The 22,078-nt window shown below is 45.8% G+C and overlaps 1 protein-coding gene across 2 annotated transcripts in view; it reads right to left on the reverse strand.

The window, feature by feature from the left end:
* Window positions 1–19,970, reverse strand: part of Tao (Serine/threonine-protein kinase Tao) — a 62,239-nt gene extending 42,269 nt beyond the window's left edge. The window contains exons 1-8 of one of the 2 annotated variants that reach the window (XM_050194718.2): window positions 19,654–19,970; window positions 16,260–16,301; window positions 13,485–13,778; window positions 10,763–10,834; window positions 10,565–10,666; window positions 8,346–8,391; window positions 7,708–7,857; window positions 436–588 (exon numbers count right to left, since the gene is read on the reverse strand). In XM_050194718.2, the coding sequence (XP_050050675.1) occupies window positions 436–588; window positions 7,708–7,857; window positions 8,346–8,391; window positions 10,565–10,666; window positions 10,763–10,834; window positions 13,485–13,616 (655 nt within the window). In that variant the 5' untranslated portion in view covers window positions 13,617–13,778; window positions 16,260–16,301; window positions 19,654–19,970. The remainder of the gene's footprint in view (window positions 1–435; window positions 589–7,707; window positions 7,858–8,345; window positions 8,392–10,564; window positions 10,667–10,762; window positions 10,835–13,484; window positions 13,779–16,259; window positions 16,302–19,653) is intronic. The other variant, XM_055062800.1, reaches the window with a different exon arrangement.
* Window positions 19,971–22,078: the final 2,108 nt, after the last annotated feature.

Consider the following 22,078-nt stretch of genomic DNA (forward strand, 5'->3'; position numbering starts at 1 on the left):
CTTCCGATTGTATGTTTCTCGGTTACTGTGTTTTTTTCTTGCGTTTTCTTCTAAAATGTATGAACAAGGTTCTACTGTATTTACAAAGAGTTTCTCTCACTGAGTTTTCATCAATCTAAACGCACCAGGTTGCATTGTGCAAATACATGGTGCATGGCAGCTAGCTGCTGTACTGTTGCTAGCGCTTGAGATGTTTTTCTTCCTCAAGCCACACAAAAGCCCCAATACCCTAAATACAGTGTCCCCTATGGCCTGCCATGTGTGGCACACTTATTCACCCATGTCATATACACGCAATAAGCCACTGGCCATTTGTGAACACAGACTCGCATAGATCTTAACAACTTCAAACACACATAAACTGTGCTTTCTTTTCTTAGCCAGGAGTTTGTCAGCACGGGAGGAGAGAAAAAAAGTGGATGGTGGAGGACATACCCAGTTCAATGCATGTGATCCCCAGGGACCAGACATCCACTTTCCCATCATACTGGCCTTCGTCCATGGCCAAAATAACCTCGGGCGCCATCCAGTACGGCGTGCCCACAAAGGAGTTGGCCGGACAGATCATGGACGCCGAGCCAAAGTCCGCTGCAGTGGCAAAAAATAAGGCACGTGGTCACACTTCTCCCACGAGAAAGTGGCCAGCAACTGCAGCAAGAAGGCTGGCATGTCGCACAGAATCTACAACACTTAATAGCGATGTGCGTGAAAGACGAAAATAGCAGGTATTCTAAAGATGTTTACGGCAAGATGAGAACAAACAGTTCAGTGACACTGAACACTAAATGATAAATGATGTTCGGGCAAATCCCATTATAAGAAATACCATTCAAACTTAGATTTCGATTAAACTTATTTTTAGATTACCACTCGTCGATCTAAAGGAGTCGGTAAAGAATGTGCACCGCATCAACTAATAAATTATGGCAAGCCATTCTGCACCAAGAAAGCTTTTAAAGGTGGAAAACTACCCTTCCTTCCGACTGTAATGAGGCAGCATTACACTATGCAAATCCCTACACAATCACATACACACAATAATAACCTAAGGAATGCATGACGAATAGGCTTCTGCATTTTCAAAGTTTATTATTGGGCAAAAAATCGAAGGGCACCTTTCAGAGATTATTTAAACAGAAAGAAAAAATGAACTTCTGTCAAGCTTTTTTTTTTTATATATATAGTGCAACGAAATTCGGAGCTTTAGCCTTTTTAGAGTTATCCTCATTTGAATCTTTTTCAAGCCCTAGAGAGAGAGTTGTGAAAGAGAGAGAGAGAGAAATACTGGGCAGTTTATCACCTTTAGAGTCAAATCTCGTCATAATGAAACAGTACACAGTAGCTCCTCAATTACACGAATCTTTCGGGATGGTACAAAAGTATCTACAGTCAAACCCGGCTATATCGAACTCGCAAAAAAACGCCTATCAGTTCGATATAGAGCATAATTCGATATAAGCCTGCTGAATAATTGGATGTCATAAAAGCACATACCATTTATAAAATCACTTTATTAACGGAACTAGCTTAGTTTGGCATAAATTAGTCCTGCATTTTCTTCTGCTTGGGCAATTTCGCTGCCTGCGACGCACGCACTTCCCCACGTTGTCTAAGGAGTCGGAGCAGCTGAGGCCGCAACCTTCCGCATTCGCGCAGAAGCGCCGGACTAATGCGAGTGCACCAATCACTTCGGAGGATGTGGGCAAAGGACCGTAGTTGCTTTCCTCAATGTGCCTACTTTCATTTGTGCTCGGTACGATGTCGGCGATGTAGTCTTCGTTTCCGGGCTCTACCGTGGTCGCGACACCATCATCTGCACTCACAAACTCGTCCACCGTTGATTCGAATGTACCGGAAATTTTGACAGCTCGCTCCAAACTTCGGCAACACCGGCAACGGCTTCGTCGCATTCATCAGAATTTACAGTCCTCACCGAGCACGCGGAAACCGGCACGTATGAAGAACCCCTCGTACACGGCCGTGCGTACGCGTCGGGCCCCATGGGCACCGGGTTGCGAGTTTGGCCACTTTAGCCCTAATCGTGCCGAGAGTGTTCCTCGGAATCTTGCACGCTGCGGGGACATCGAACTTCTCATCGCGTTCGACGCGATTTATGATTTCGAGCTTCACGACGAGAGGCGAATTCTGCCGCTTCATCACGGCAACACTGCGGGTGAAGGCCCATAAGGCGCAAACACGATTAACCAGAGAAGCAGCCAGACAACTCGCACTTTCGCCATCTTGCACGAAGAAAGCACAAGAGCCTCTGATTGGCTGTCTGAGCAAGTGCTGTAGGCGGGCCAGGATCATTTTTTGCTGGGGAGTGTCGCTAGATAGTGATCTAAAGAAAGGAAGGACGCTTGATTCTGCAACCCGTGAGGGAGCACGACGAAGCGTCGTCAGGGGAGAGGGGGTGGCAAGTGAAAGATGATAGAGAAAGAGGGAGGATGTGGCCTAATAGACTCCACTATGCGCGACGGGGGGAGTGTCGATGGCTCGCTCGAACAGCCCGAGGCAGCGCGGTCACGGTAGGGAGAGCGGTTGGATGGAGCCGCGCCGCCGGGTTTCCCCGCTACCGCGAGGGAAAGCCAACTTCTGGGGGCACTTTTCCGCCGCTTGACGTTCGATATATCGGGAGTCACTGCAATATTTGTTCGATGTAAGCGTAATTTTTGCTATATATACTCATTGTAACTATACCGTGACCAGAAATTGTTCGATATATAGAATAATTCGATGTAAACGGGTTCGATATAGTCGGGTTTGACTGTAACACACAAAATTCGTATTCCACAAAAAGGTAAATAAAAATAATCGGGGGAAAATTAAGGGGGGTAACAAAAATGAAATGGGTGAATATCTTTTTTTTTAAACAATTCTAACACCTTCCTTTATGTGATAGCAAAATATATGGAAAAAAAATATGCTGCAATATTTGAGGAAATTGGGATTTGGGCGGTGCTATCGCACTTTTGATTGCGCGAGTGTGGCTTTCTGCTGACGGCTTTCCGCTGACACAGCGCTGTCATTTCGGTATCACCATAAACATGAGAGATTGGAAATTCAGACAGCTGCAGTGCTGAACAGTTGAGCCCGCTTATAACGAACCCGAGCGTCACGCGGAATTCGTTCGTTCTATCCAGAAGTTCGTGGTATGTGGGCCACACACAAAAATTGACATCAATCAAAACAAAAATTTATTGAAAAAAAAAAAATCGGTGATCGTTGTCTGCCTCGTCAGAGCACACCCAATGACGGCGGTTTCAAGCTTGTTCAAAGCTGCGATGTGTTCGTCACCCAAGGCCTTAAAATAGACAAGATTTCTAAGTGCCTCAATATGGCTCACTGCTGTGGTCGCGCTTACGGGTGCTGGCTCCGACGGATCGTTGTCATCGTCCGATGCTTCGGCGTCGCTTGATGCCCGCACTTCCCGGACGGCGGTCTCGTCGCAAAACGACTCCGCAACTTCAGCAGCGTCGTCCACATCAACAAAATCTTGCCAGTCAAGATCGCAGCCGGCCAGGTTAGCATCAACAACGCGTCGCCACAAGTCATCGTCAGGCTGGCTTTGTTCAGTGTCTTCAATGCCTGCTTCAGGTGTGTCAGCGAAGCCGGCCTTGCGAAACCAATTCCGGATGCATTCGGGTGTCACTTCTATCCACGCCGCTTTGATCATTTCTATCGCAGAGTACAGCGAGACCTGCAGAGGCACATTGGGAGCAGGGCGAACAACTGCAATCAGCATCCGCTGCACAACACGGCGCCTGTAGGCCGCTTTAAACGACCGTATTACACCCATGTCCAGCGGTTGCGCTTTTGAAGTTACATTTGGCGGCAGAAAAAGCAACTCAACTGCCGTTAAGACAGCTTGGACATGGTGGGCGGTACAGTTGTCGAGAATCAGAAGAACTTTGCGCCCTTTCTTCGCCATGCTGCTGTCAAAGTCAATAAGCCATTCCGCGAACAACTCGCGTGTCATCCACGACTTCGAGTTATGCCTGTAACGCACTGGTACATATGTGCGGAAGCAATGTGGCCTCTTTGATTTACCGATGACAAATGGCAAGCATCGATCGCTTCCATCCATGTTGGTGCACAAAAGCACAGTTACGCGAACTTTGCTGTGCTTGCCGCCAGCACATTTGTCACCCTTCATAGAGTACGTTTTGCCAGGCAGCATTTGATAGAAGAGCGCCGTTTCATCGGCGTTATACACATCCCTTTCGGCATAACTTGATACACGGGCCAAGTTTTTAGACATCCACGTGTTGATGTCTTCGTCGCTTACCGATGCCGATTCGCCGTTGATGGTCTTGAAAATAATTCCGTGGCGGAGCTTGAAGCGATGGAGCCAGCCATTGCCAGGAGAAAAATCTGGGAAGTCCAGGAGGAACGCTAAGTCCTTTGCTTTGGACAACATCAGCAGCCCACTGATGGGAACATTGCGTGCTCGAGTATCAAGGAACCACTTTAGAAGCGAGTCTTCAACGTCTGCATATGTGGCTTTCCGTAGGCGCTTCCTCGTCGCGGAGTTCGTGGCGGCATTCTTGTAGATTTTGTCCTTCTCTTTTAGTATCGTGGATACTGTCGATTTCGACAAACCATACTTTTTCACCACTTCGTGGTTTTTCGCGCCTTGGGAAAGGTCTTTCAAAATCAACAGTTTCGTGGCCAAGTCCAAAGCTTTTCGCTTCACTGTCGAAGTAGACGCCGGTGAATCTGCCATCTCGGATAGGCACGGGAGCACACCAGTAGGAAACAACGTCAACAACGCTAGCACAACCACAAGTAAGAAAAAGACAGTCCCGCAGTCGTGTGAGGTGTGAGGCGCGGCGTTAAGGGGGAGGGGGGAAGGGAGAAGAGGGGGTACGAAAGCACGTGATCACGTGCTACGTTGTCAATTGGTGGAAAACTTCGCCGCTGCCCTGACGTCGACGATGGTGAGTGGGGTCCCGTGGCGAATGAGCTGGCACTTTCGACTTGTGCGTTCACGTTGCTGATGCGTGTTGGGCCGGCATTTTTTTTTTCTCTCTCTCTCGTTATTGCGGCGATCCCCTCGCCGCATCTCCGCTCCTCCGTGCCTCCGGCGAGACGCCGTGGGAAAGCCAATTCTCGGAGCGTGCACAGCACAGGGTCAGCGGATCTCGCCACGTGGAAAGTGGTCCGCGACACCAAGGCGTTCGCTGTAGCCGATCGGCTAGGCTCGCGGGCGTTCGTTGTAGCTGAGACCGAGCGCCATAGCTTAAACGTATATTTTGGCGGTCACGCCGGACTTGTTCGTGATAAGCGAGCGTTCGTCTTAAGTGGGGCAGTTATAAGTGGGCTCGACTGTACTTCTCTATGCACAAATAAACGCTATAAATAAGCGAGTGCAAGAAGGGGCAACTAGTATCGCAATTCGTTACTGTAGTCCTGTGTGGTGCAGAGAGCTCTCCTATTGGACGAAGCAAATTCGAATCACTGGCGCACACTCACACTCTTTCAAGATATGCACAGGATGCAGAAAAATACGGATTCCGTGAAAGGATGGGTAGGCCGCGGGCATTTCTCCACCAGAAAACTAGGGGCTTGGCACTTTGTTTTAACAGCATGTGCCTGACATTTTGCGAGTTCCCTTTCCAGCAAACTACACGTGAACCTCGCAATAACTGTCGGTGAGGTACACGAAAAAAATTGGCTTTCACGAGAACTTTATAGTTGCAAAATGAGACAGCACAGATAGGTAACACGTCACAGAACAAAACTTTACTGTCAAAATTCCATTAGCCTACTTTGGCACACTTGCAAGGATGTAGAACCGCATTGCTGACACTACAAAGTGTGCCGTGTGCGTCGATCAGCAGTGGCAGCGCTACTGTGGAGCAGTATTCTCGGTAAATTGCTTTTGGAGATACAATCACTTTTGCGATATTTTTCGTAAGTCTGCACCACATACAGAGCAAGAGCGCTCCATGTATGCAGCAGCCTTTCTCCAGCGCCTGCTGTCATCCGTAGGCGCCGACGCGTCCGGTGCTGAGCACGAAAGTGATCGTATCTCGTATACCCGAAGGTAGTCAATCGAGATTACAGCACCTTCGTGCAAATCTACGTCTGCCGCCGAATCCGCATGCGATTCCTGTCGGGTGGCAAAAAAAACAATGTTCTTGGAGAAAGGAATGCATATTCCCAGACGATCGCTAAATCACGGCCCTATGCTGCGACCGCCATCTCAAGCACCGTAAACATTTCTACGTCGGTAGGACGTGGATTTCCTTGTTTCTGATGCTTTTTTTTTTTTTTTTTTTTTGCTGAGGGACACATTACGCACTACACTTGGGGAGCAAAAACAGCCGTCGCATGCCGGTAGCAACATGCTGCCGCTTCAAACTGGTGATCAACAAACAAGATGGTGGCCATGATGTGTTTCTGGCACAATCGCTTCTGGCGCTTGATTGTTATAATAAATAAAAATGGCGGCAGCCACGCAAGCGTAATGTGATGGTATTTTATGCAATTTTAGCGCAAAGAAATAGCATTTAAGCACATTTTGAAGCCTGCTAGCCTTGCGTGAGTAGTTAATACGTGGGGTTACGTTCCTCCAAATTTCATTGATACAGGATTGTAGTACAGCGACATTTCGTTGTCGAGAGGTACGAAATGCATTGAATCCTATGGGCGTTCGCTGGGGATACAAAAATATTTCGTTGTTGCAAGAATTTCCTAGTCACAGGATTTGCATATCCCGGGTTTCGACTGTAGTGTCATATGCCCGAGTGATAAAAGTGACAGAAAACTTGTCGTACGTGTCGAATGCTGCCAACAGTTCCACCTTTATACAATAACAGTGTGGTACTAAAATGACTCCCTGGAGTGCTGCATGTGAGGAACGTTTCATTGCACAGTACGACTCCACTTTCCTGCAACAGAAGCACAGTACACTCGGAAGCTGTTAATGACTTCACAGCACTTCTCCTTTATAATGCTAAGCACGCAGTCAAAGTCTGTGCCAAAGGCCAGTGCAGACGTGTTGTTCTGACTTAGCAGCATCCGTTAAGGAGACGCTTCATTTCCCACCATTTCTTTACTCCACGTCTTTCACCATGTAGATCCCGAGACACTCAAATACGGCGCTGACACTGCGGGTCTCGGAGGCTCGGTAACGTGGTCACAACTGAGGCACCGAAATTCGCACAAGTTCTTCCCAGTACACTAACTGAATCCTATCGTGCTCCGACTCAGACTGCAACAACGCAGAACCCACTCTATATTGGAGCTAATGAAATGGTGCCCAAGCCAAATGTACAGCTGCTCGATAGACCAATTGAAGGATGGAAGTGGAAATATGGCAGCGCTTCTGTAGTAAACAAACATGATACGCTGAACGGCATGCACTGCATGCACCCGCCACAGACCTGACACTGCAGACGCTGCCCGCCAGCACCAAAGCAGCCATGTGACCGGAACTCTGCCAGATCTCGGTCGCACTCTCAGAACGATAGTGACAGCGCACACCTCCAAGCGCTCTGAGCTGGAGCACAGTCACATAGAAGACCGAATGTATTTCGAGTGTTCCATTTCGGCCAGCCATGTAAAATGCACTTCCAGAGCACGCTAGAGAGCTCAAAAGCAACTAGCCGAATGTACCACCAGATAAATCCGAATCGCATTTTTTTTTATGGTTTAATCAGAGGATGTGAAACACTGAGGATAGCTGCAGCATGCCCTCACCAAGCTTGACTGTGCCATTTTCGGTGAGCAGGATGTTGCCAGCCTTGACGTCTCTATGTATGCGGCCCAGTGAATGCAGGTACTCCAGACCTTGCAAGCCATCCTTGCATATAGCAGAGATCTCCTCCTCCCGCAGAGGCTTCTTGTGAACTGGAATACAGCAAGGCAAATGCAGGTCAGGCATTCGGACAGCCATGTTCTGCAATAGTACACTTGTAGTATAAAGATGCAGACATTTTAACATAAAGGCGCAAACGAAGGTGCAGACCCGTTGCCTACTGAGAATGGTTGGAGTGCCGCCAATTCTGGGAACCAACGTAGGTATCGTCTAGGCATTCTTTATTTTTTACCTCCTACTGAGGTGCCTTAATACTAAATTTCAAGAAAATATTTCTGACATGGTGCTATAACCCCAGTTTTGCCATTCCTGGTGCTTTCTAATACGGCAGAGAACACACATCTGACGGCACATTTGATGCTGAGTGAAATAATTTCATGCACCTTACAGGACTCATTCAAACAGTCTAAACTTACAATGTAGACTGCACTGAGACCACTGGCAAGAACAAAGACAGGCCAAAGTGTGGCATGTATTGATTCAGAAAAGCAGATATGACACTATAAGTGAAAACACGTACCTTCAATGATATCTGATGCGGACCCAAGACAGTACTCCATGACAAGCTGCAACAAATACAGATTTAACAAGACATCTTTGTCCCCTGCCCCCATTCCACAATAGATTTGTTCACTAAACCTGCATTAGAACTTTGGTGATACAATCCCGTTCCATACAATTTACAGGCGTACAATATACCAGCGTAAACATTCGCAATCGAAAACACAGAAAATGACCTGCTACAGTTACGCTTTTTTTACCAGTTAGTACCGTATTTATTTGCATAATGATCACACTTGTGTAATGATCGCACCCCTGAATATTGTCATGAAAATTTGATTTCTCTTGAATTTCCCGCGTAATAATCCCACTCCGAACTTGCCGAAGCAATATGTCGTGTGCCAAGTCTACCTGATGATGATCATGCTTCTGTAGAATGCTAGGCGAACGACTTTTCAAGATTTACCAAGCGATCTGCACGCACCAAACACATTCTTAAGCAGATGCCCCATTTCATTCCTTTTATCGTTTTCTGCACTTCCAAGAAAAAAGAAAATCTAGAACCAAACTTGCCTTGGCATATATGTAGGCTTTATAATGGTTGTGGTCAACAACAACAAAAAAAGACGCCTTTCAATTCCTCTCGTCTGCACTCGTGGGCACACAACAAATCGCGATCGGCAACGACAGTAGCCACGGTTACATTGATACGTTAGAAGTGTACCCTATTTGTACGCTGGCACTTGTAACACAGCTAAGATATTCGCCCACCCTTAGCAGAAACGTGCCGTATTAGGATAGTAGTGAAGACAAATGCCGCAGTTTTCGCAGCATGTCCGCCATGTGTTTGTTACTGGCAGCTGAGCGCGCCCATCTGTTTCTGTGTGCACATGACTACAATGTTGCCACAAGCTTGCCGATATTAACAATATTACTCATTACTGATACAGAAGAAACTGTTTCAGTGCACATAATGTACACACAAGTAAAACAATCACTTTCGGTGTGTTTGGCTTGCTTTGCCAGTCGCCATTTTTGTATTGATGTCCCACACTGTTACAGCGACAGCCGCCTGTTGGTTGACTTGTCATCCCGCAACAAATGCGGGACGAAAAAAATTTTTTGTTTTCCGCGGGAAATTTACTCCGCATAACGATTGCACCCCTAAATTTACATCATTGTTTTTAAAAGAAAAAAGAAAGTGTGATAATTATGCAAGTAAATACGGTATGTTCCCAGCAAACACGATCATAAAGTTCAGTACATCACCAAACTGTGATCGTATGATACGCTTTCCAGTTGCTAGATCCCATGTGAACAAGAAAAAGCGTAAGGCATGTGCGATGGAGAGCAGGAGGCGCCCACCACGGCAGCTTCCCTACAGTTGCCGCCTACCTGTATCACATGAAATTGCCAGCATACACTCAGTTTCCTCTTCCGGTACCAGCAAATCTCCTTGCGTGTAGTCGCGTTCACAGCTATCGCAGCCACCCTATTGCAATAAGCGTCTTCATCTATCGGTTCCACAGCACCAGTGCCGTTGGAAGCGTACTGCACGTTTTTAATAGGCGATAACCAAAACATGCCCCCGTTCCTGGATGCATGTGGTGCGAAGTATGTGTCACGTTTCGTTCTCACGACATTGTATTCCAGTGTCGTCCACCAGCTCAATTTCGTTTGGTTTTCCATCGCTGTCTTAAAATACTATGCAATATGCAATATGCAATCCCACCAGCTTGATGTACGCCGGTGTTGCCGCAACAATTGTTGCCGAGTGGGCATTACAAAACTTCTCACCGAAAAGCCCCATTCAAACAAACTGCTGACACAGGCTGAATTCAAGGAGTGCCAACATAAGCTAGCCAGAGCCGCAAGAATGACAATGTGCGTCTCGGGCCGCTCGTGCCCCACCAGCTCGGCACAGGTCAGCATCTCATACAACACTTTGCATTATGTAGATGTCAACTAGAGCCGAGTCTGCAAAAATTTTTCAAGTCACTTCAGGTCATATGTTTCCCCAGTAAGTAAATTCTTTTTGCGTCTTTTACCAAAAAGTATAAACGAGGTTTTACTGTATGCAGCAAACCAACTGCGACTGCCGGTACCCATGTTTCACAGCAGCATATGCAGTGTCAAAAGCTAGGAAAAAAAGCTTTCTAAATGCAAAAAAAAAATGCACGTGGCACATTATTTAACATAACAGCAAGCTTAAAGGGAGATGATCCCAGTAACACTCACCCATGCGGTGTGCTCTTTTAAATAACATCCTTTGTAGTCTATTGTGTTCTTGTGCTTTAACTGGCGCAGGAACCTCACTTCTTTGACGATGTCTTGCCATTTCTGAAAAAGGTTAAACAAAGATTGACATCTCAGCAACTGGCAGGCACAATAGAAAGGCCACATATTTCAGCGAGATATACTAAATGTGTGCCTCACCTCTGTTGACTGTTTGCCTGTAAATGACATCTTTTTAATGGCCACAACTTCTTTGGTCGTGACGTTCCGGGCCTGAGTCAACAGAGAGAACATAGAAAGGAAGCAGAAAAAAGAAAACTTGTTACTCTATTGAAAAGTTATGGCACTCCGTAAATCTTGTCTATATCACTAACGTGTTGAATCACCATGAATAAAACTAACCTCCATATTTTATGTACCTACCAATGCGGATAATCAACATATGGGCAAGTTGGTACTGTTTGAACACCTTGACGGGGCAGTGCAAACGACGAAGAGACAAGAAAAAAAAAGAAAAAATTGGTGAGCATGTTTCTTTCCTTTCCCGTGTCTTTGTTCTAGCACTGCCGCATCATCATGTTCAATGCGGATAAGTGTATATTTGACTATTGTTGATCTTGTATAGCAATCTGCCAACGAGTTAAATTGTGCTGTAGTTACTAATTTGTATTTTTCTATTCTTTTGCTTGGTTGTTTCACAATAATTGTGCACAAAACTGTGCTGTCTCCTACTGGGTGAATGTGGAGGTGGGGTCACTCAAGCTGCTGTGGATGCAGCTTTTTCTTTCCCCTGGCTTCCTTACAATTCACACAATTACAATTTATAATGACTCTGCACATTTTTGAGATAAATATAACAAATAACATGCACCTGTACTTTATTTCACCAACTTCGTGCAGTGTAGTGGAGGTTATAAAGCTCGTGTCAGCCAATCAGCAATGAGAGCCGACTGCATGTCTTAAGAATAAAGGGTCGCTCATCAGTTGTGCCCCACTAATCTTTCTGTGCAGCTTCCATTCAGTCGGCATCACGGCATTCTGTGGAGGATCTCTTTTGGTTCTCTAGTCTAGATGGCTGACTTGACCCGTACCTTTCACTGCCCAGCACGCAGCTGGTGAGACATACGTAAATGTTAAAATACTGTGTCTTGAGGCCTAAAGTCGCACTTTTGCAATTAGTCTTTTCTTTAAATCCGCAACAAGTGTTGCAATAAGAAGAAGGCGATCTGCTTCATCTAGTAGGTTTTCAACTCGCTGTTTGATGACAAAAGTCATTTATGGGCACTTTTTTTAATGTACACCACCAAAGTTTCTTTTTAGCAGTGCATGTTACCAAAAAGATATTGCGGATTGTAGTGAATACTGATGCTTTCGGATATTCTTTGCACAATAACAAATGGCAATCATGTATCTTTGATATTATAGATATTGCAATCAAGTATCCCTTCGTTCAACTGTTCCAGCACATGTATTGTGTGACATGGGGCGATTTTCAGAAAATTTTAAGACCAACTTAGCTACTGAACTTCACACATTCTTGAATATTTGCACATGTGTGTATTTCTAGAACCTGCAGGGCATCACACAATAATCAACATTTGTGTTTCTCAGGCATTCTTGTTTACTATGTTTCATTTTCCTTGCTGTTAAGGTTTCCAATAACAAGTTCCCACAAAAGTCTTCAGTGACTTTAAACTTTGTTTGAGCAAAATTCTTCTAATAGGAAATGGCAGTGCTTGCTCTCAATGTCACATCCTCTGAAAAAGCCCTTAAACCACCCTGAGCTCGACATTTAGTATCATAGCAGCTGATGTGTACTAGTCTACTACGAATATATACAGCTGCAAGAGTTCCTTTTTTTTTTTAATGGTGCAATAATAACAAAGTTACAGGTGTATGATGAATGGGTATGTGGCTGCCGCTGTTCCTTGCGCTTCTGTGATACCCTCCCCACTTGTGCTCTCTCTCCTTTGCCACATATGCTCACCAACTCTACGTAGTGCAGTGAAAGCTACGAGTCATGTCAGCATACCAGAAGAAAGGCTCCTCTACTATGCGCCCCTAATCGGCCTCTGCGTGAAGCTGACTGAACTGAAGCTTGAAAAAAGTCATCCTTCGACAGCTAACCAATCGACAGCTCTCACCCCTGGTGACAGGGAGTACCCTGTTGACAAGGAGGCACCAAAAAGGCCAGGGGAGGAGCACGAGATTGTTTTTTTTTTTTTAAATATATTTGGCTGTTCCCGCGGGGCACAGTGCTGCCGCATTTGCCAGACATGATGGTCACGACATTCTCTTCGCGTGATGCACACATTTGTTTGAAACATGTAAAAAATTTCTGAGGTTGTTTGGGCAGCATTTAAATACAGCACACGGCAAACTGTGCAAGGCAGTGATGAAGGGCAAAATGGAAACAAAAAAAGCAGCCTTGCAAGTTCCGGCTCCTTAGTTCAGTTGCCATTACACTTATACACACACCCAGTAGATCGACAGAAGGGAACTCAACATGGAGGTTGTCAAGCATCAAGGATGCCAGGGCAGTGGCAGAGTTGCAGGAAGAATGCAGATCCACGTAACTGGCAAAGCTGTCATTTGGCATACAGCTAAGGACCACAGGACTGTATACAACTGCAGTATCAACCGTATTTCTTCAGCGACACTCCTATAAATCTTTCCGTGGACCAGAGGAGTGACTTGGGATATGTTAAGCTACATTTGGTAAGGCATTCGTGACGTTTTAGAAACGTCATCAGATACAACATAATTACGCCTTCTTCCAAACATAGAGTAAAATCCTTTTTTCCCTTTTTTTGTGTGTGTGTGTGTGTGTGTGTGTGTGTGTGTGTGTGTGTGTGTGCGCGTGCGTGCGTGCGTGCGCGTGTGTGTGACAGACTGAGCAATGCAAGTTAGGCAGCAAACTCACATAATAGACAGCCCCGAAACTGCCGTGGCCGATCTCGCGGAGGTCCACAAAGATCTTGTCGGGGTCATCCTTGTCGAATAGCTCGGCAAGCTCCGGGTCCTTGAGGTTCCCGAGGCGCGAGAAGGACGGCATGCTGCTAGGTCCTTCCTCTCCTCTCTCTTCCGAGGAGGAGGTGGAAGGGGGCAGCAAAGGGTGGGGGGCTGGCAGTGCCCACTACCGGGGCTGCAGTCCCCCAGGGGGGCCCCCTACAGGCCTGCGCTCGCAGCCCGTCCTACCCATGGCACTCCTGCCAACCTGCACACACAAACAGGCACAGAAGGTATATCAACAACCTCTTCAAATGCAAATGGTGCATGCCTGCCAAACTGCAAATATTAAAATTTGTAGAGATCTCACAAACAACACCAGTATAATGGTAGAGAGGATGCAAAACCTTGTCAAGAAACAACCGGACAGGAAAAAGCACCCACTCACCTAAATTTCTTTTTAGAGTCATTTTCACCATAATAAGTATGACTAAATTTTGCCCTAACATTACGTCTTTTAATGGATCTATATTACAATATTACTATATTAACAATGATTTACTTTTACATGCAATCCACAAGCAACAGCAAACTTGGAATAGCGGAGACTGACCACAGCGAATTTTTCACCGGCTTTGCTCTTGGAGATTTCACCCGATTCGAGAACTTGTCAGAAAAAACTTGCCTGAAGCAAACACCCTCTATCTCCTTTCATAATCAAGACTTTCAAGCACCGGCTTTGCTCTTGGAGATTTCACCCGATTCGAGAACTTGTCCGAAAAAACTTGCCTGAAGCAAACACCCTCTATCTCCTTTCATAATCAAGACTTTCAAGCATATATTGTTATAGACTGAAGACAGGAACTTTCTGCAAAACATGTCTTTCATAAAATTTGACAGAACAAGCCCAAACTTGCAAGTCTTGTCACAAATTCAGGTGTGTTGACACATATGATGGCAGCACTTTTTATTGATTGATCAGATTTAAAAGGACATTTAAGAGACACATTGAATCAGTTTGGATTAATAAAGTATTCTTTTAGGAATCTATAAGTAAGAGAAAATGAAAGTCAATTTCATACCACAACCCCAGAAACAGTACATCAGTGCGACATTGTGGATTTCCAAGCATTTTCTTATATTTTCGGCTGTTGTGGCTTACACTAAATTTTTTTAACTTGCCAAGTTCAGGCTTTCTCTTTTTAAATGCAATGCAGCCCATCTTTATCAATTGAGAGTCCAGAGCAAATGCCATCAAAACTCATGACATCATGGCAAGCTCAAGCAGGAACTCCAAGGCAGCGGTGTCGCCCCCGTCTTTCATTTTTGCACTTCCTTGAGGTTTAATTCTTCTTACAATAAGAGTGAATTTTTTAACATTGTAGAAGGGTAATTAATTAAGCTTAACTTATATGAACTCTTTAACGGTCTTTTTAAAGTAATTCCAACACATCTTTTTTTAAGTTGTAGAATCTCTACCATGTTGTCCTTGCAACGCAAAGGCATTGCAGTTAGCAAGTACAAAAGCTTGGGGAATATAAGACATTACTTTTATAATAAAGATGGTCTCGGAACACCGGACTCAGCAACATCAACATTAATGTGATGCCATGATACGAAGCAAAACTTGCCGACGCCGTGCAGCATAAAGGCTAGGCATGATGACGTAGCTTGTAGAAAAATTTACATGAGTGCTGCACACGTATTTTTTTGGCTGTGCGAGCCGATCTACGACATCATGACACATCCAGCTCATGAATACCGAAACCAAAGCTGGTTCATAGAAGCAAGTATGGTACGACAGTACATTATTTGGGACCTTCCGACACTTGCCAGTATTTTTATTCGCTTAGAAGGTTTGTACCTTCATTTTAAAAATGTCATGTCAACGCTCTTTTAACATCTCAAAACGCCGGAGCTATAAAGGTTGTCGCAGAGGAAGATGGTGGATTAGTTTTCATGCACTTGTAGTTTTGTAAAGCACCCCAGGTCACCAGGCCCCATCACAAATTTTTGTTACACTCTGGAAGTTGCAAAGCACCTGCTAGTGGAGTGTCTTACTGCAAGAATGTTTCTAATTGGTTCATTATCACAGGAGATGGGAGAATTAAAACACTGCATCGTCATGCTGCCCAGCAGCGAGCTCCACTGCCAACATAGGCTCTTCCTCACATAGCTTTCACAAGACAGATTCCTTCCATGCCTTCTCCCACGCTGGAGCCGAGAGATCGCATAACATGCACGCCACAAGCCTTGCCTCCTTTTTTCTGCGCTGCACACTTCCTGTGGTGGTTTTGTATACCATGCAGCAGCCGATTTACCAAAGTGACGTGTCATCATTGCTGATATTGCAGGTAATATGTCCGACGCAGAGGCATGCCATCTTGTAATTATGCATGTCACCTTAACTCACTGGCAGGAAGTGGGGCTCCCTCGAGAGGGAGGGTACATGGGGTTTTGTTGGGCATTTCTGTCGTTTTCATGCTATACAGTGATCCAGACACGATCATCAGCACAAGATCTATGCACATTATTTCATAAGAGGCTTGATGCCTCATGTAAATGGTTGCAGATGCCAGCCGAGAAAAGCAACAACTGGCAAGTGTGAGAGAAAAATGCAGCACAAAGCGCGACGCATTGCAGGACTGAGGACATTTATGACATTAAATTCAAAGAATGCGCAAGATGTTTTAATTAATAGTGCAATGAAAACTGCCAAGCACACAAGGTTAGAATATACAATACTCACTCTACATCTCTCAGCATATTTTTCAACTGGAAAAAGGTAGAACTGAAAGGCAAAAAAAGATCCGTGCATTGGCATGTGGCACAAATTGTTCAGACCAATAACAAACAATTAGGGTTCACTGACACCGGTGACACCCAGGGGTCATGCATCCAACCTCGTTGCAATGCGACCTGTCATTAGTAGTCCTAACGGGTCAGTTGTTCAGTGCTTTATTTTTCAGTTGCACGACTGCAGTTACGAACCTACTAAACCAATCAACGGTGCAGGAAGAGGACTTTATGTGGCAATGACAGTGCAAGCAGACATGAATGGCATAAATTGCGAGACATTATTTTGGTATGGCAACGGGCAAGTCGCTGTTACTTGGGTGGCTATCGGTCACCATCTCACTCCTTGGGTCTCCAGTCGCGGTCAGACGGATGACCTCTCTCAATCACCAGTGTGCACGCACCATTAGAGTTAGAAATAGCATCAGCCACACAATGCATGAACATGAATGCAACTGGGATTTTGAAATATTTTAGTTTTCATATTGCAGTGCCAACAGTGTCCGCTGTGGTTCCACTATGGACATGATTTAATAGGGGGCTCAACGCCTCATGCAAACAGTTGTAGGCGACGACTTCAAATCAAAGGATTGAGAAATTACCACAGTAAGCTGCACAAGCTATCAAGAAGCCGCACAGCGTATGGACAGCTGGTCAAGTTAGCATGGCGATATGCAGGCTTTACAACAGGGGCAACTATGAAGGAGTGTCACTGCATACAAGCATTTCATTCTGGACCCTCCTCCCACAACAAAGGTGCACCAACTGATGTTTAGCTAAGCTGAGCCTGGCTATTATGCAAAGCATGTGCATTCCAAGCATGCTGTTCTTTTCTCAGCAACTCTCAACGTGCTTACAGCTGAAAGAAGAGCGAGAGGACTTAGTCAATGCACAAAGCATACACTGTGTTCTCCTTGCCCATACCCAGTGCATTTGCCGCATAGGTGAAATGTACGCAACGACCTGTTTCTCTACATTGAGGAAGCTTGGTGAAGTAGTTTATAGCCAGTGCAGGTGAAAAGAGAAAGAAAGTAGAGAAAGCGGAAATAGAACCTGAATGCCTCAGCTCAGAGCATTCTAGAAGTCAAGCACAATCAATAAAATGGTTTTCTATATCACCATTCCATGCCCCTAACAATACAGGAGAATCATGCATGTTGTCTCCCTCCCTTCAAACCGACCCTCTCTCTCCCAAAAGAACTTCTTGGCACCAACCCTGTCGCATAGCCCCATAAGCTACATGCCTAAAGTAAAGCACAAATATACTTCCACCAATAGAGCTGAAAGAAGAGCAAGTTGGCACGAATGTGTAAACACAAGAGTGCTTCAGAACACAGGACACAAAAGAAAGAATGGGAGCAAATGATTGCAAGTTCCTGCACTAGTTTGCTAACGTTCATGTCGAAGTTTACACTGTCCCACACTTCTTGAATGAGAGTTCACGGCTGTGGAACGCCATCGAACTTAGCGAAACCCCTTTATGGGACAAGACAAGAGGGATAATCAGAGCCACATCCATCCCTCGTCTACTGCAAATCAAATATTTCCACAAGTTTAAAAAGTGGTGCTGCCATAATGTGGCAGCATGCACCTGTCCATCAAGAATAACAACCCCCCCCCGCCTCCCCCCCCGCTTCCCCTACTCTACACACCTACAGCACAGCAACCTGCCCTCGGATCCTTAATTTTTTTTTACAAGGTGCACAAACATTCCCCACTGAGCGCTGCAGTTGAGAGCCACAGGCCTAGCATGATACACAGTGAGTCAAACAGCAATAAGTATGCTTCCGTGTAAATTTAAGTACACAATGTTGTACCACAGCTCTTTATGTAGAGGCTACCACACTGAGTAAATTCTGGCACACACAGAATGATGTCCATATCTTTCAAGGCAAAAGAAAGACATCACATAGCAGTGAACAGCCTTTCTAGACTTTTCAAAAGCTTGACACCTATGCATGCATGCAGTGTAAGTGAATATATTAAGTGCATTTCAAACTGTAAATGTAACCTGTGAAAGCAGGACAGCTCCTTACATAGTCATGGTCTTCTCTTCCCAATTCCACTGGCACCCTAGCACACTTCCAGTGCAACATTCGACATCGAAGAGTTTATGAAATCGTTGCATAATGACGACTGAATTTCCATCTACACACGAGCCAATATAGACATCTCGTGACAAAATCTTTAATCACGCGTTCTTCAAACACAAGCAGAGCTTTCGTGCACGATAATTCAACACATTTTTTTTTGTTTGCAAGCGCTCGTGACAGACATGTAGCCGATAGCAGCCACCGAGCTGTCTGTGAGAAAGTTTTTGCCCCACAGGCCGTTCATTCACACAGGCCGCTTCTAGCCCTGCACCAAGTCACAGTGACAGGCACAGCCGCCGCCTTAACACGAAGCTGACTGAAGCACTGTACCCAAGTCTCCACTATGAAGATTGCAGCTCCGACGACTGTAGGAGCGTATGCGAACAGTTGGCGGCCACGGGAGTCATTCCCACGCACAACAAAACAGAGCGAGACATCAGTGCGTTGTTTTCGAGGTCCGATCACAGGTATAAGTTAAAAAAAAAAAAGAAAGAAAGAAAAAGAGAGGAAGCACGCGGCTGCGTCAGAGGCAAAGCATCTTTGACAGGTTCACCGCGGAAACGGCGGTTGCCGTGCTGGCGTCTCTGCGTTTCTCGCGACACTATTGCCTCCGAAAATTCGTCTGAAACATTTCATAGGCCGGATGAAGTTACGATCGTGTGTAATATACACACAGTTACATTCATCGAACTGAGTTTCTGCGCTCTGGAGAATACCTGGGACGGGGAATGTCGACAGGCAGCAGCAAACGTTGCGGCTCGGACGTGACTGCACGGGCTTAATGCCTCCAACGCGCCTTCTCAAAACAACACACGGGACATAATGCGATCGAAGGACATTCGGACGCCTTTCCGCGGTTCGGTTTGACAGTGCACAACGCCGGCGGTCCTAACATCGGCGCGTTTGACATGCCAGGCGTCCCCGAATGAATCATGACTAAAAAACGAAATTATTGGGAGATTTCGACAGACGAACCACTTCCGATCGAGATGCCTTTCACGGCCGAACAGTCAGATTAAAGCCCTTAAATGGACATAACGAAACAGCGCTGTCAGAGACACATTTCATAACGAAGAAGTGCACGATGCGATACGGTCCCTTTGCTGCACAACCTCGAGAATAAAATGTAGCCGATGCCCGCCCTAGTGCATTTAAGCCTAGACAGTGCATTGAACCGCACTAAAGTAGCCGCAAAGAGACTGCGGGTCGCAGCGGTTTGCGATCTGGACTGAGACACGCTTAGGTGGTACTCACAATTGCTCGGCGTCGTTTTCTTCTGAGAAGGAAAGGTTCTTGTCCACTTTATTCACCACGAAAGACGCCCTTCCGACCCAACACAGATCAAAAATGGCGTACTGTTGACATGCGCACTTCGACACTTCAGAAGAAAAGCTAGATGCACCCTGTCGATGAAGGAAGCACAGAATTTCGGACGAGAACTCGTTCAAGTTTTCTTGGTTGCAAATTGTCGTTACGCTCTTTATGTGGCGGTGAAAACTTCGGTAAAAAGAAAACAGTCAAGCTGCGCCGTGCTGAAGACATATGTAAAATTCCATTGGCTGCTCAAGCTTGAAAGAAATCGGCATTCGGCGAGACTAAACCACCTTATCAAATTATTGGCCGCGCACAAAAAAAAATATGTAGATCACATAACGGGAACAAATAAAATGTACATCGTTCTCGCATAATACATGTGATTGTTTACTTTCGCTCCCGTATGAGTTTCACCACAAAAAATGTTTAAATGTGCATAAGCCCAAAATAGCTCTTTAAAGGTAGAATTTCGGTTAATTAGAGTGTACGCGCAATATAAATGCAGCAACGTTTATTATTTACGGCTAGAAAAGTTATTATGATAGAACGGTTAGCTTGAGGGCGCTCCTGTTCTGTGCGATCATTGTTGGTCAGGTGCCTTGGCGCCAATTTTCGAAATTGTTGTGTATTCTATGATTGTTATGGCCCCCGCTTGCTGTCCGTTGTTTACTTCTATAATACATTTTAGTGGAATTTCATCTGCGCACTTTGTGGTTGTGTCACATTGAGACGTACATTCGGGTAGATCTAAACATACGCTAAAAATCGCTTGATATTCCGCTATTATGTTTACTGGGGAAGTCTGGAAGCCAAGACCTGAAAAGGCGATAGCACGAGCATGATTTTTACAAGTTCCAGTTACCAATATTTATTGAAATTATGTTCCTACAAATGAGTTTTATTTTTGCACTGATGCACCACCCGATTCATGGCCGATCCCGAAGAGTGGATGCGCCAGGACACTGAAAAGGAAGAACAATTTGTAGAGCTGCTTGGCACCGTCGTCGATATACTGCAGACATTGCGTTGATAATGCACTCACCCAAATAGCGCCGCCGTAAAGCGCAGTGAAAACCTTTCTTTGGAATCACACCGCACCTCTACACTACACAAGCAGCAGCACTTGTGGCCTTCCGTTTCAGTCACATCCACTACAATAATCGTCAACTTCCTTGCTTGCGTTTCCTTCCTTGAAAACTCTGCGCTCACTACTTTAATCCCTTAATGTCGAGAATGATAAGTCTTGCTGATAATGCGCATGCCGTTTGTGACCTAGAAGTACCGGGCGCGCAGCGTTAGAAGAAAAGAAATGCGGGAAAGATAATAGATGACGATTATTCAACTTGTAATCAGGGGTTACTGCGCTATAAACACGCGGACAACAGGCGTAGAAGTTGTCCATGTGTTATTGTTGTGGGACAAGTCCCAAAGGGTGCAAACTTTTTAAAGAGTTTGATTCTTCTGTAGCGACATCGACGCGATCACCGGCATCACAGCTGGAACCACCGGAAGCGGATTAACAACTTCCATCACCACGTCAGCCAATGCAGCGAGCTCTGACAGATCCTGGGTTTAAGTAGTGGTCAGCATTCTACCTGCTACCCGAGCGAACCGCACAGCTGCCCCCATTCTGTACTTGCAAGCCGTGAATGGCACTCGCATTCCGATGTGTCGACAACGCTCGCTCACACTTAACCTGGGCCTGCGGAGAGCGTTCCGATGGTTGTTCATGGTTACCGACATAAGTTCTATCATTATCGGGGCTGATTTCCTCACCGACCATGACCTCATAACAGACGTCGAACGACAACGTATCCTGGACGAGACAACTTATCTCTCTGTGCAAGGTATTGCTGCGCCGGAAACCACAGAATTAGCACTCTCTTGCGCTACGGTTTCCAATGGACCCTTCGCGGCCTTGTTGCGAGAAGTTCTCCAAATCACGTCCGGGTCACCAATCGCCTCTTTCATGGCACGACTAATTATCAAGGGGCTTTACGCGCGGGCGCATGCGCCCTGCCCTAGCGGATTAGTCGCGAAACGTTTTGGAAGGGTCGCGCGCGTCGCCGCGCGCCGGGAAGTCCCCCGAAAAAAAAAAAAAAAAAAAAGCGCTCGGACTCGCGCTGCTGCAAACACTCGTGCCGTGTACCGCGTTGAAACTCTGCCGGTAGCTCGACGTCGGTGCGGTGCCGAAAACGTGCGTAGCGCAAGACCACAACTCTACTTTAAAAGAGAAAGCGGCCAGGGCATCGTCCGAGTTGTCCGGCCTGCACCGTGAGCCAGGTCGTTGCCGCCTTTCATGAATGGCTCGCTAATTTAACGAAAAACCCGTGCGTTACACTTGGGCGACACTTAAGTAGATCAC

This window comes from Dermacentor andersoni, chromosome 3, assembly GCF_023375885.2.
Source record: "Dermacentor andersoni chromosome 3, qqDerAnde1_hic_scaffold, whole genome shotgun sequence".
Taxonomy (NCBI): Eukaryota; Metazoa; Arthropoda; class Arachnida; order Ixodida; family Ixodidae; genus Dermacentor; species Dermacentor andersoni.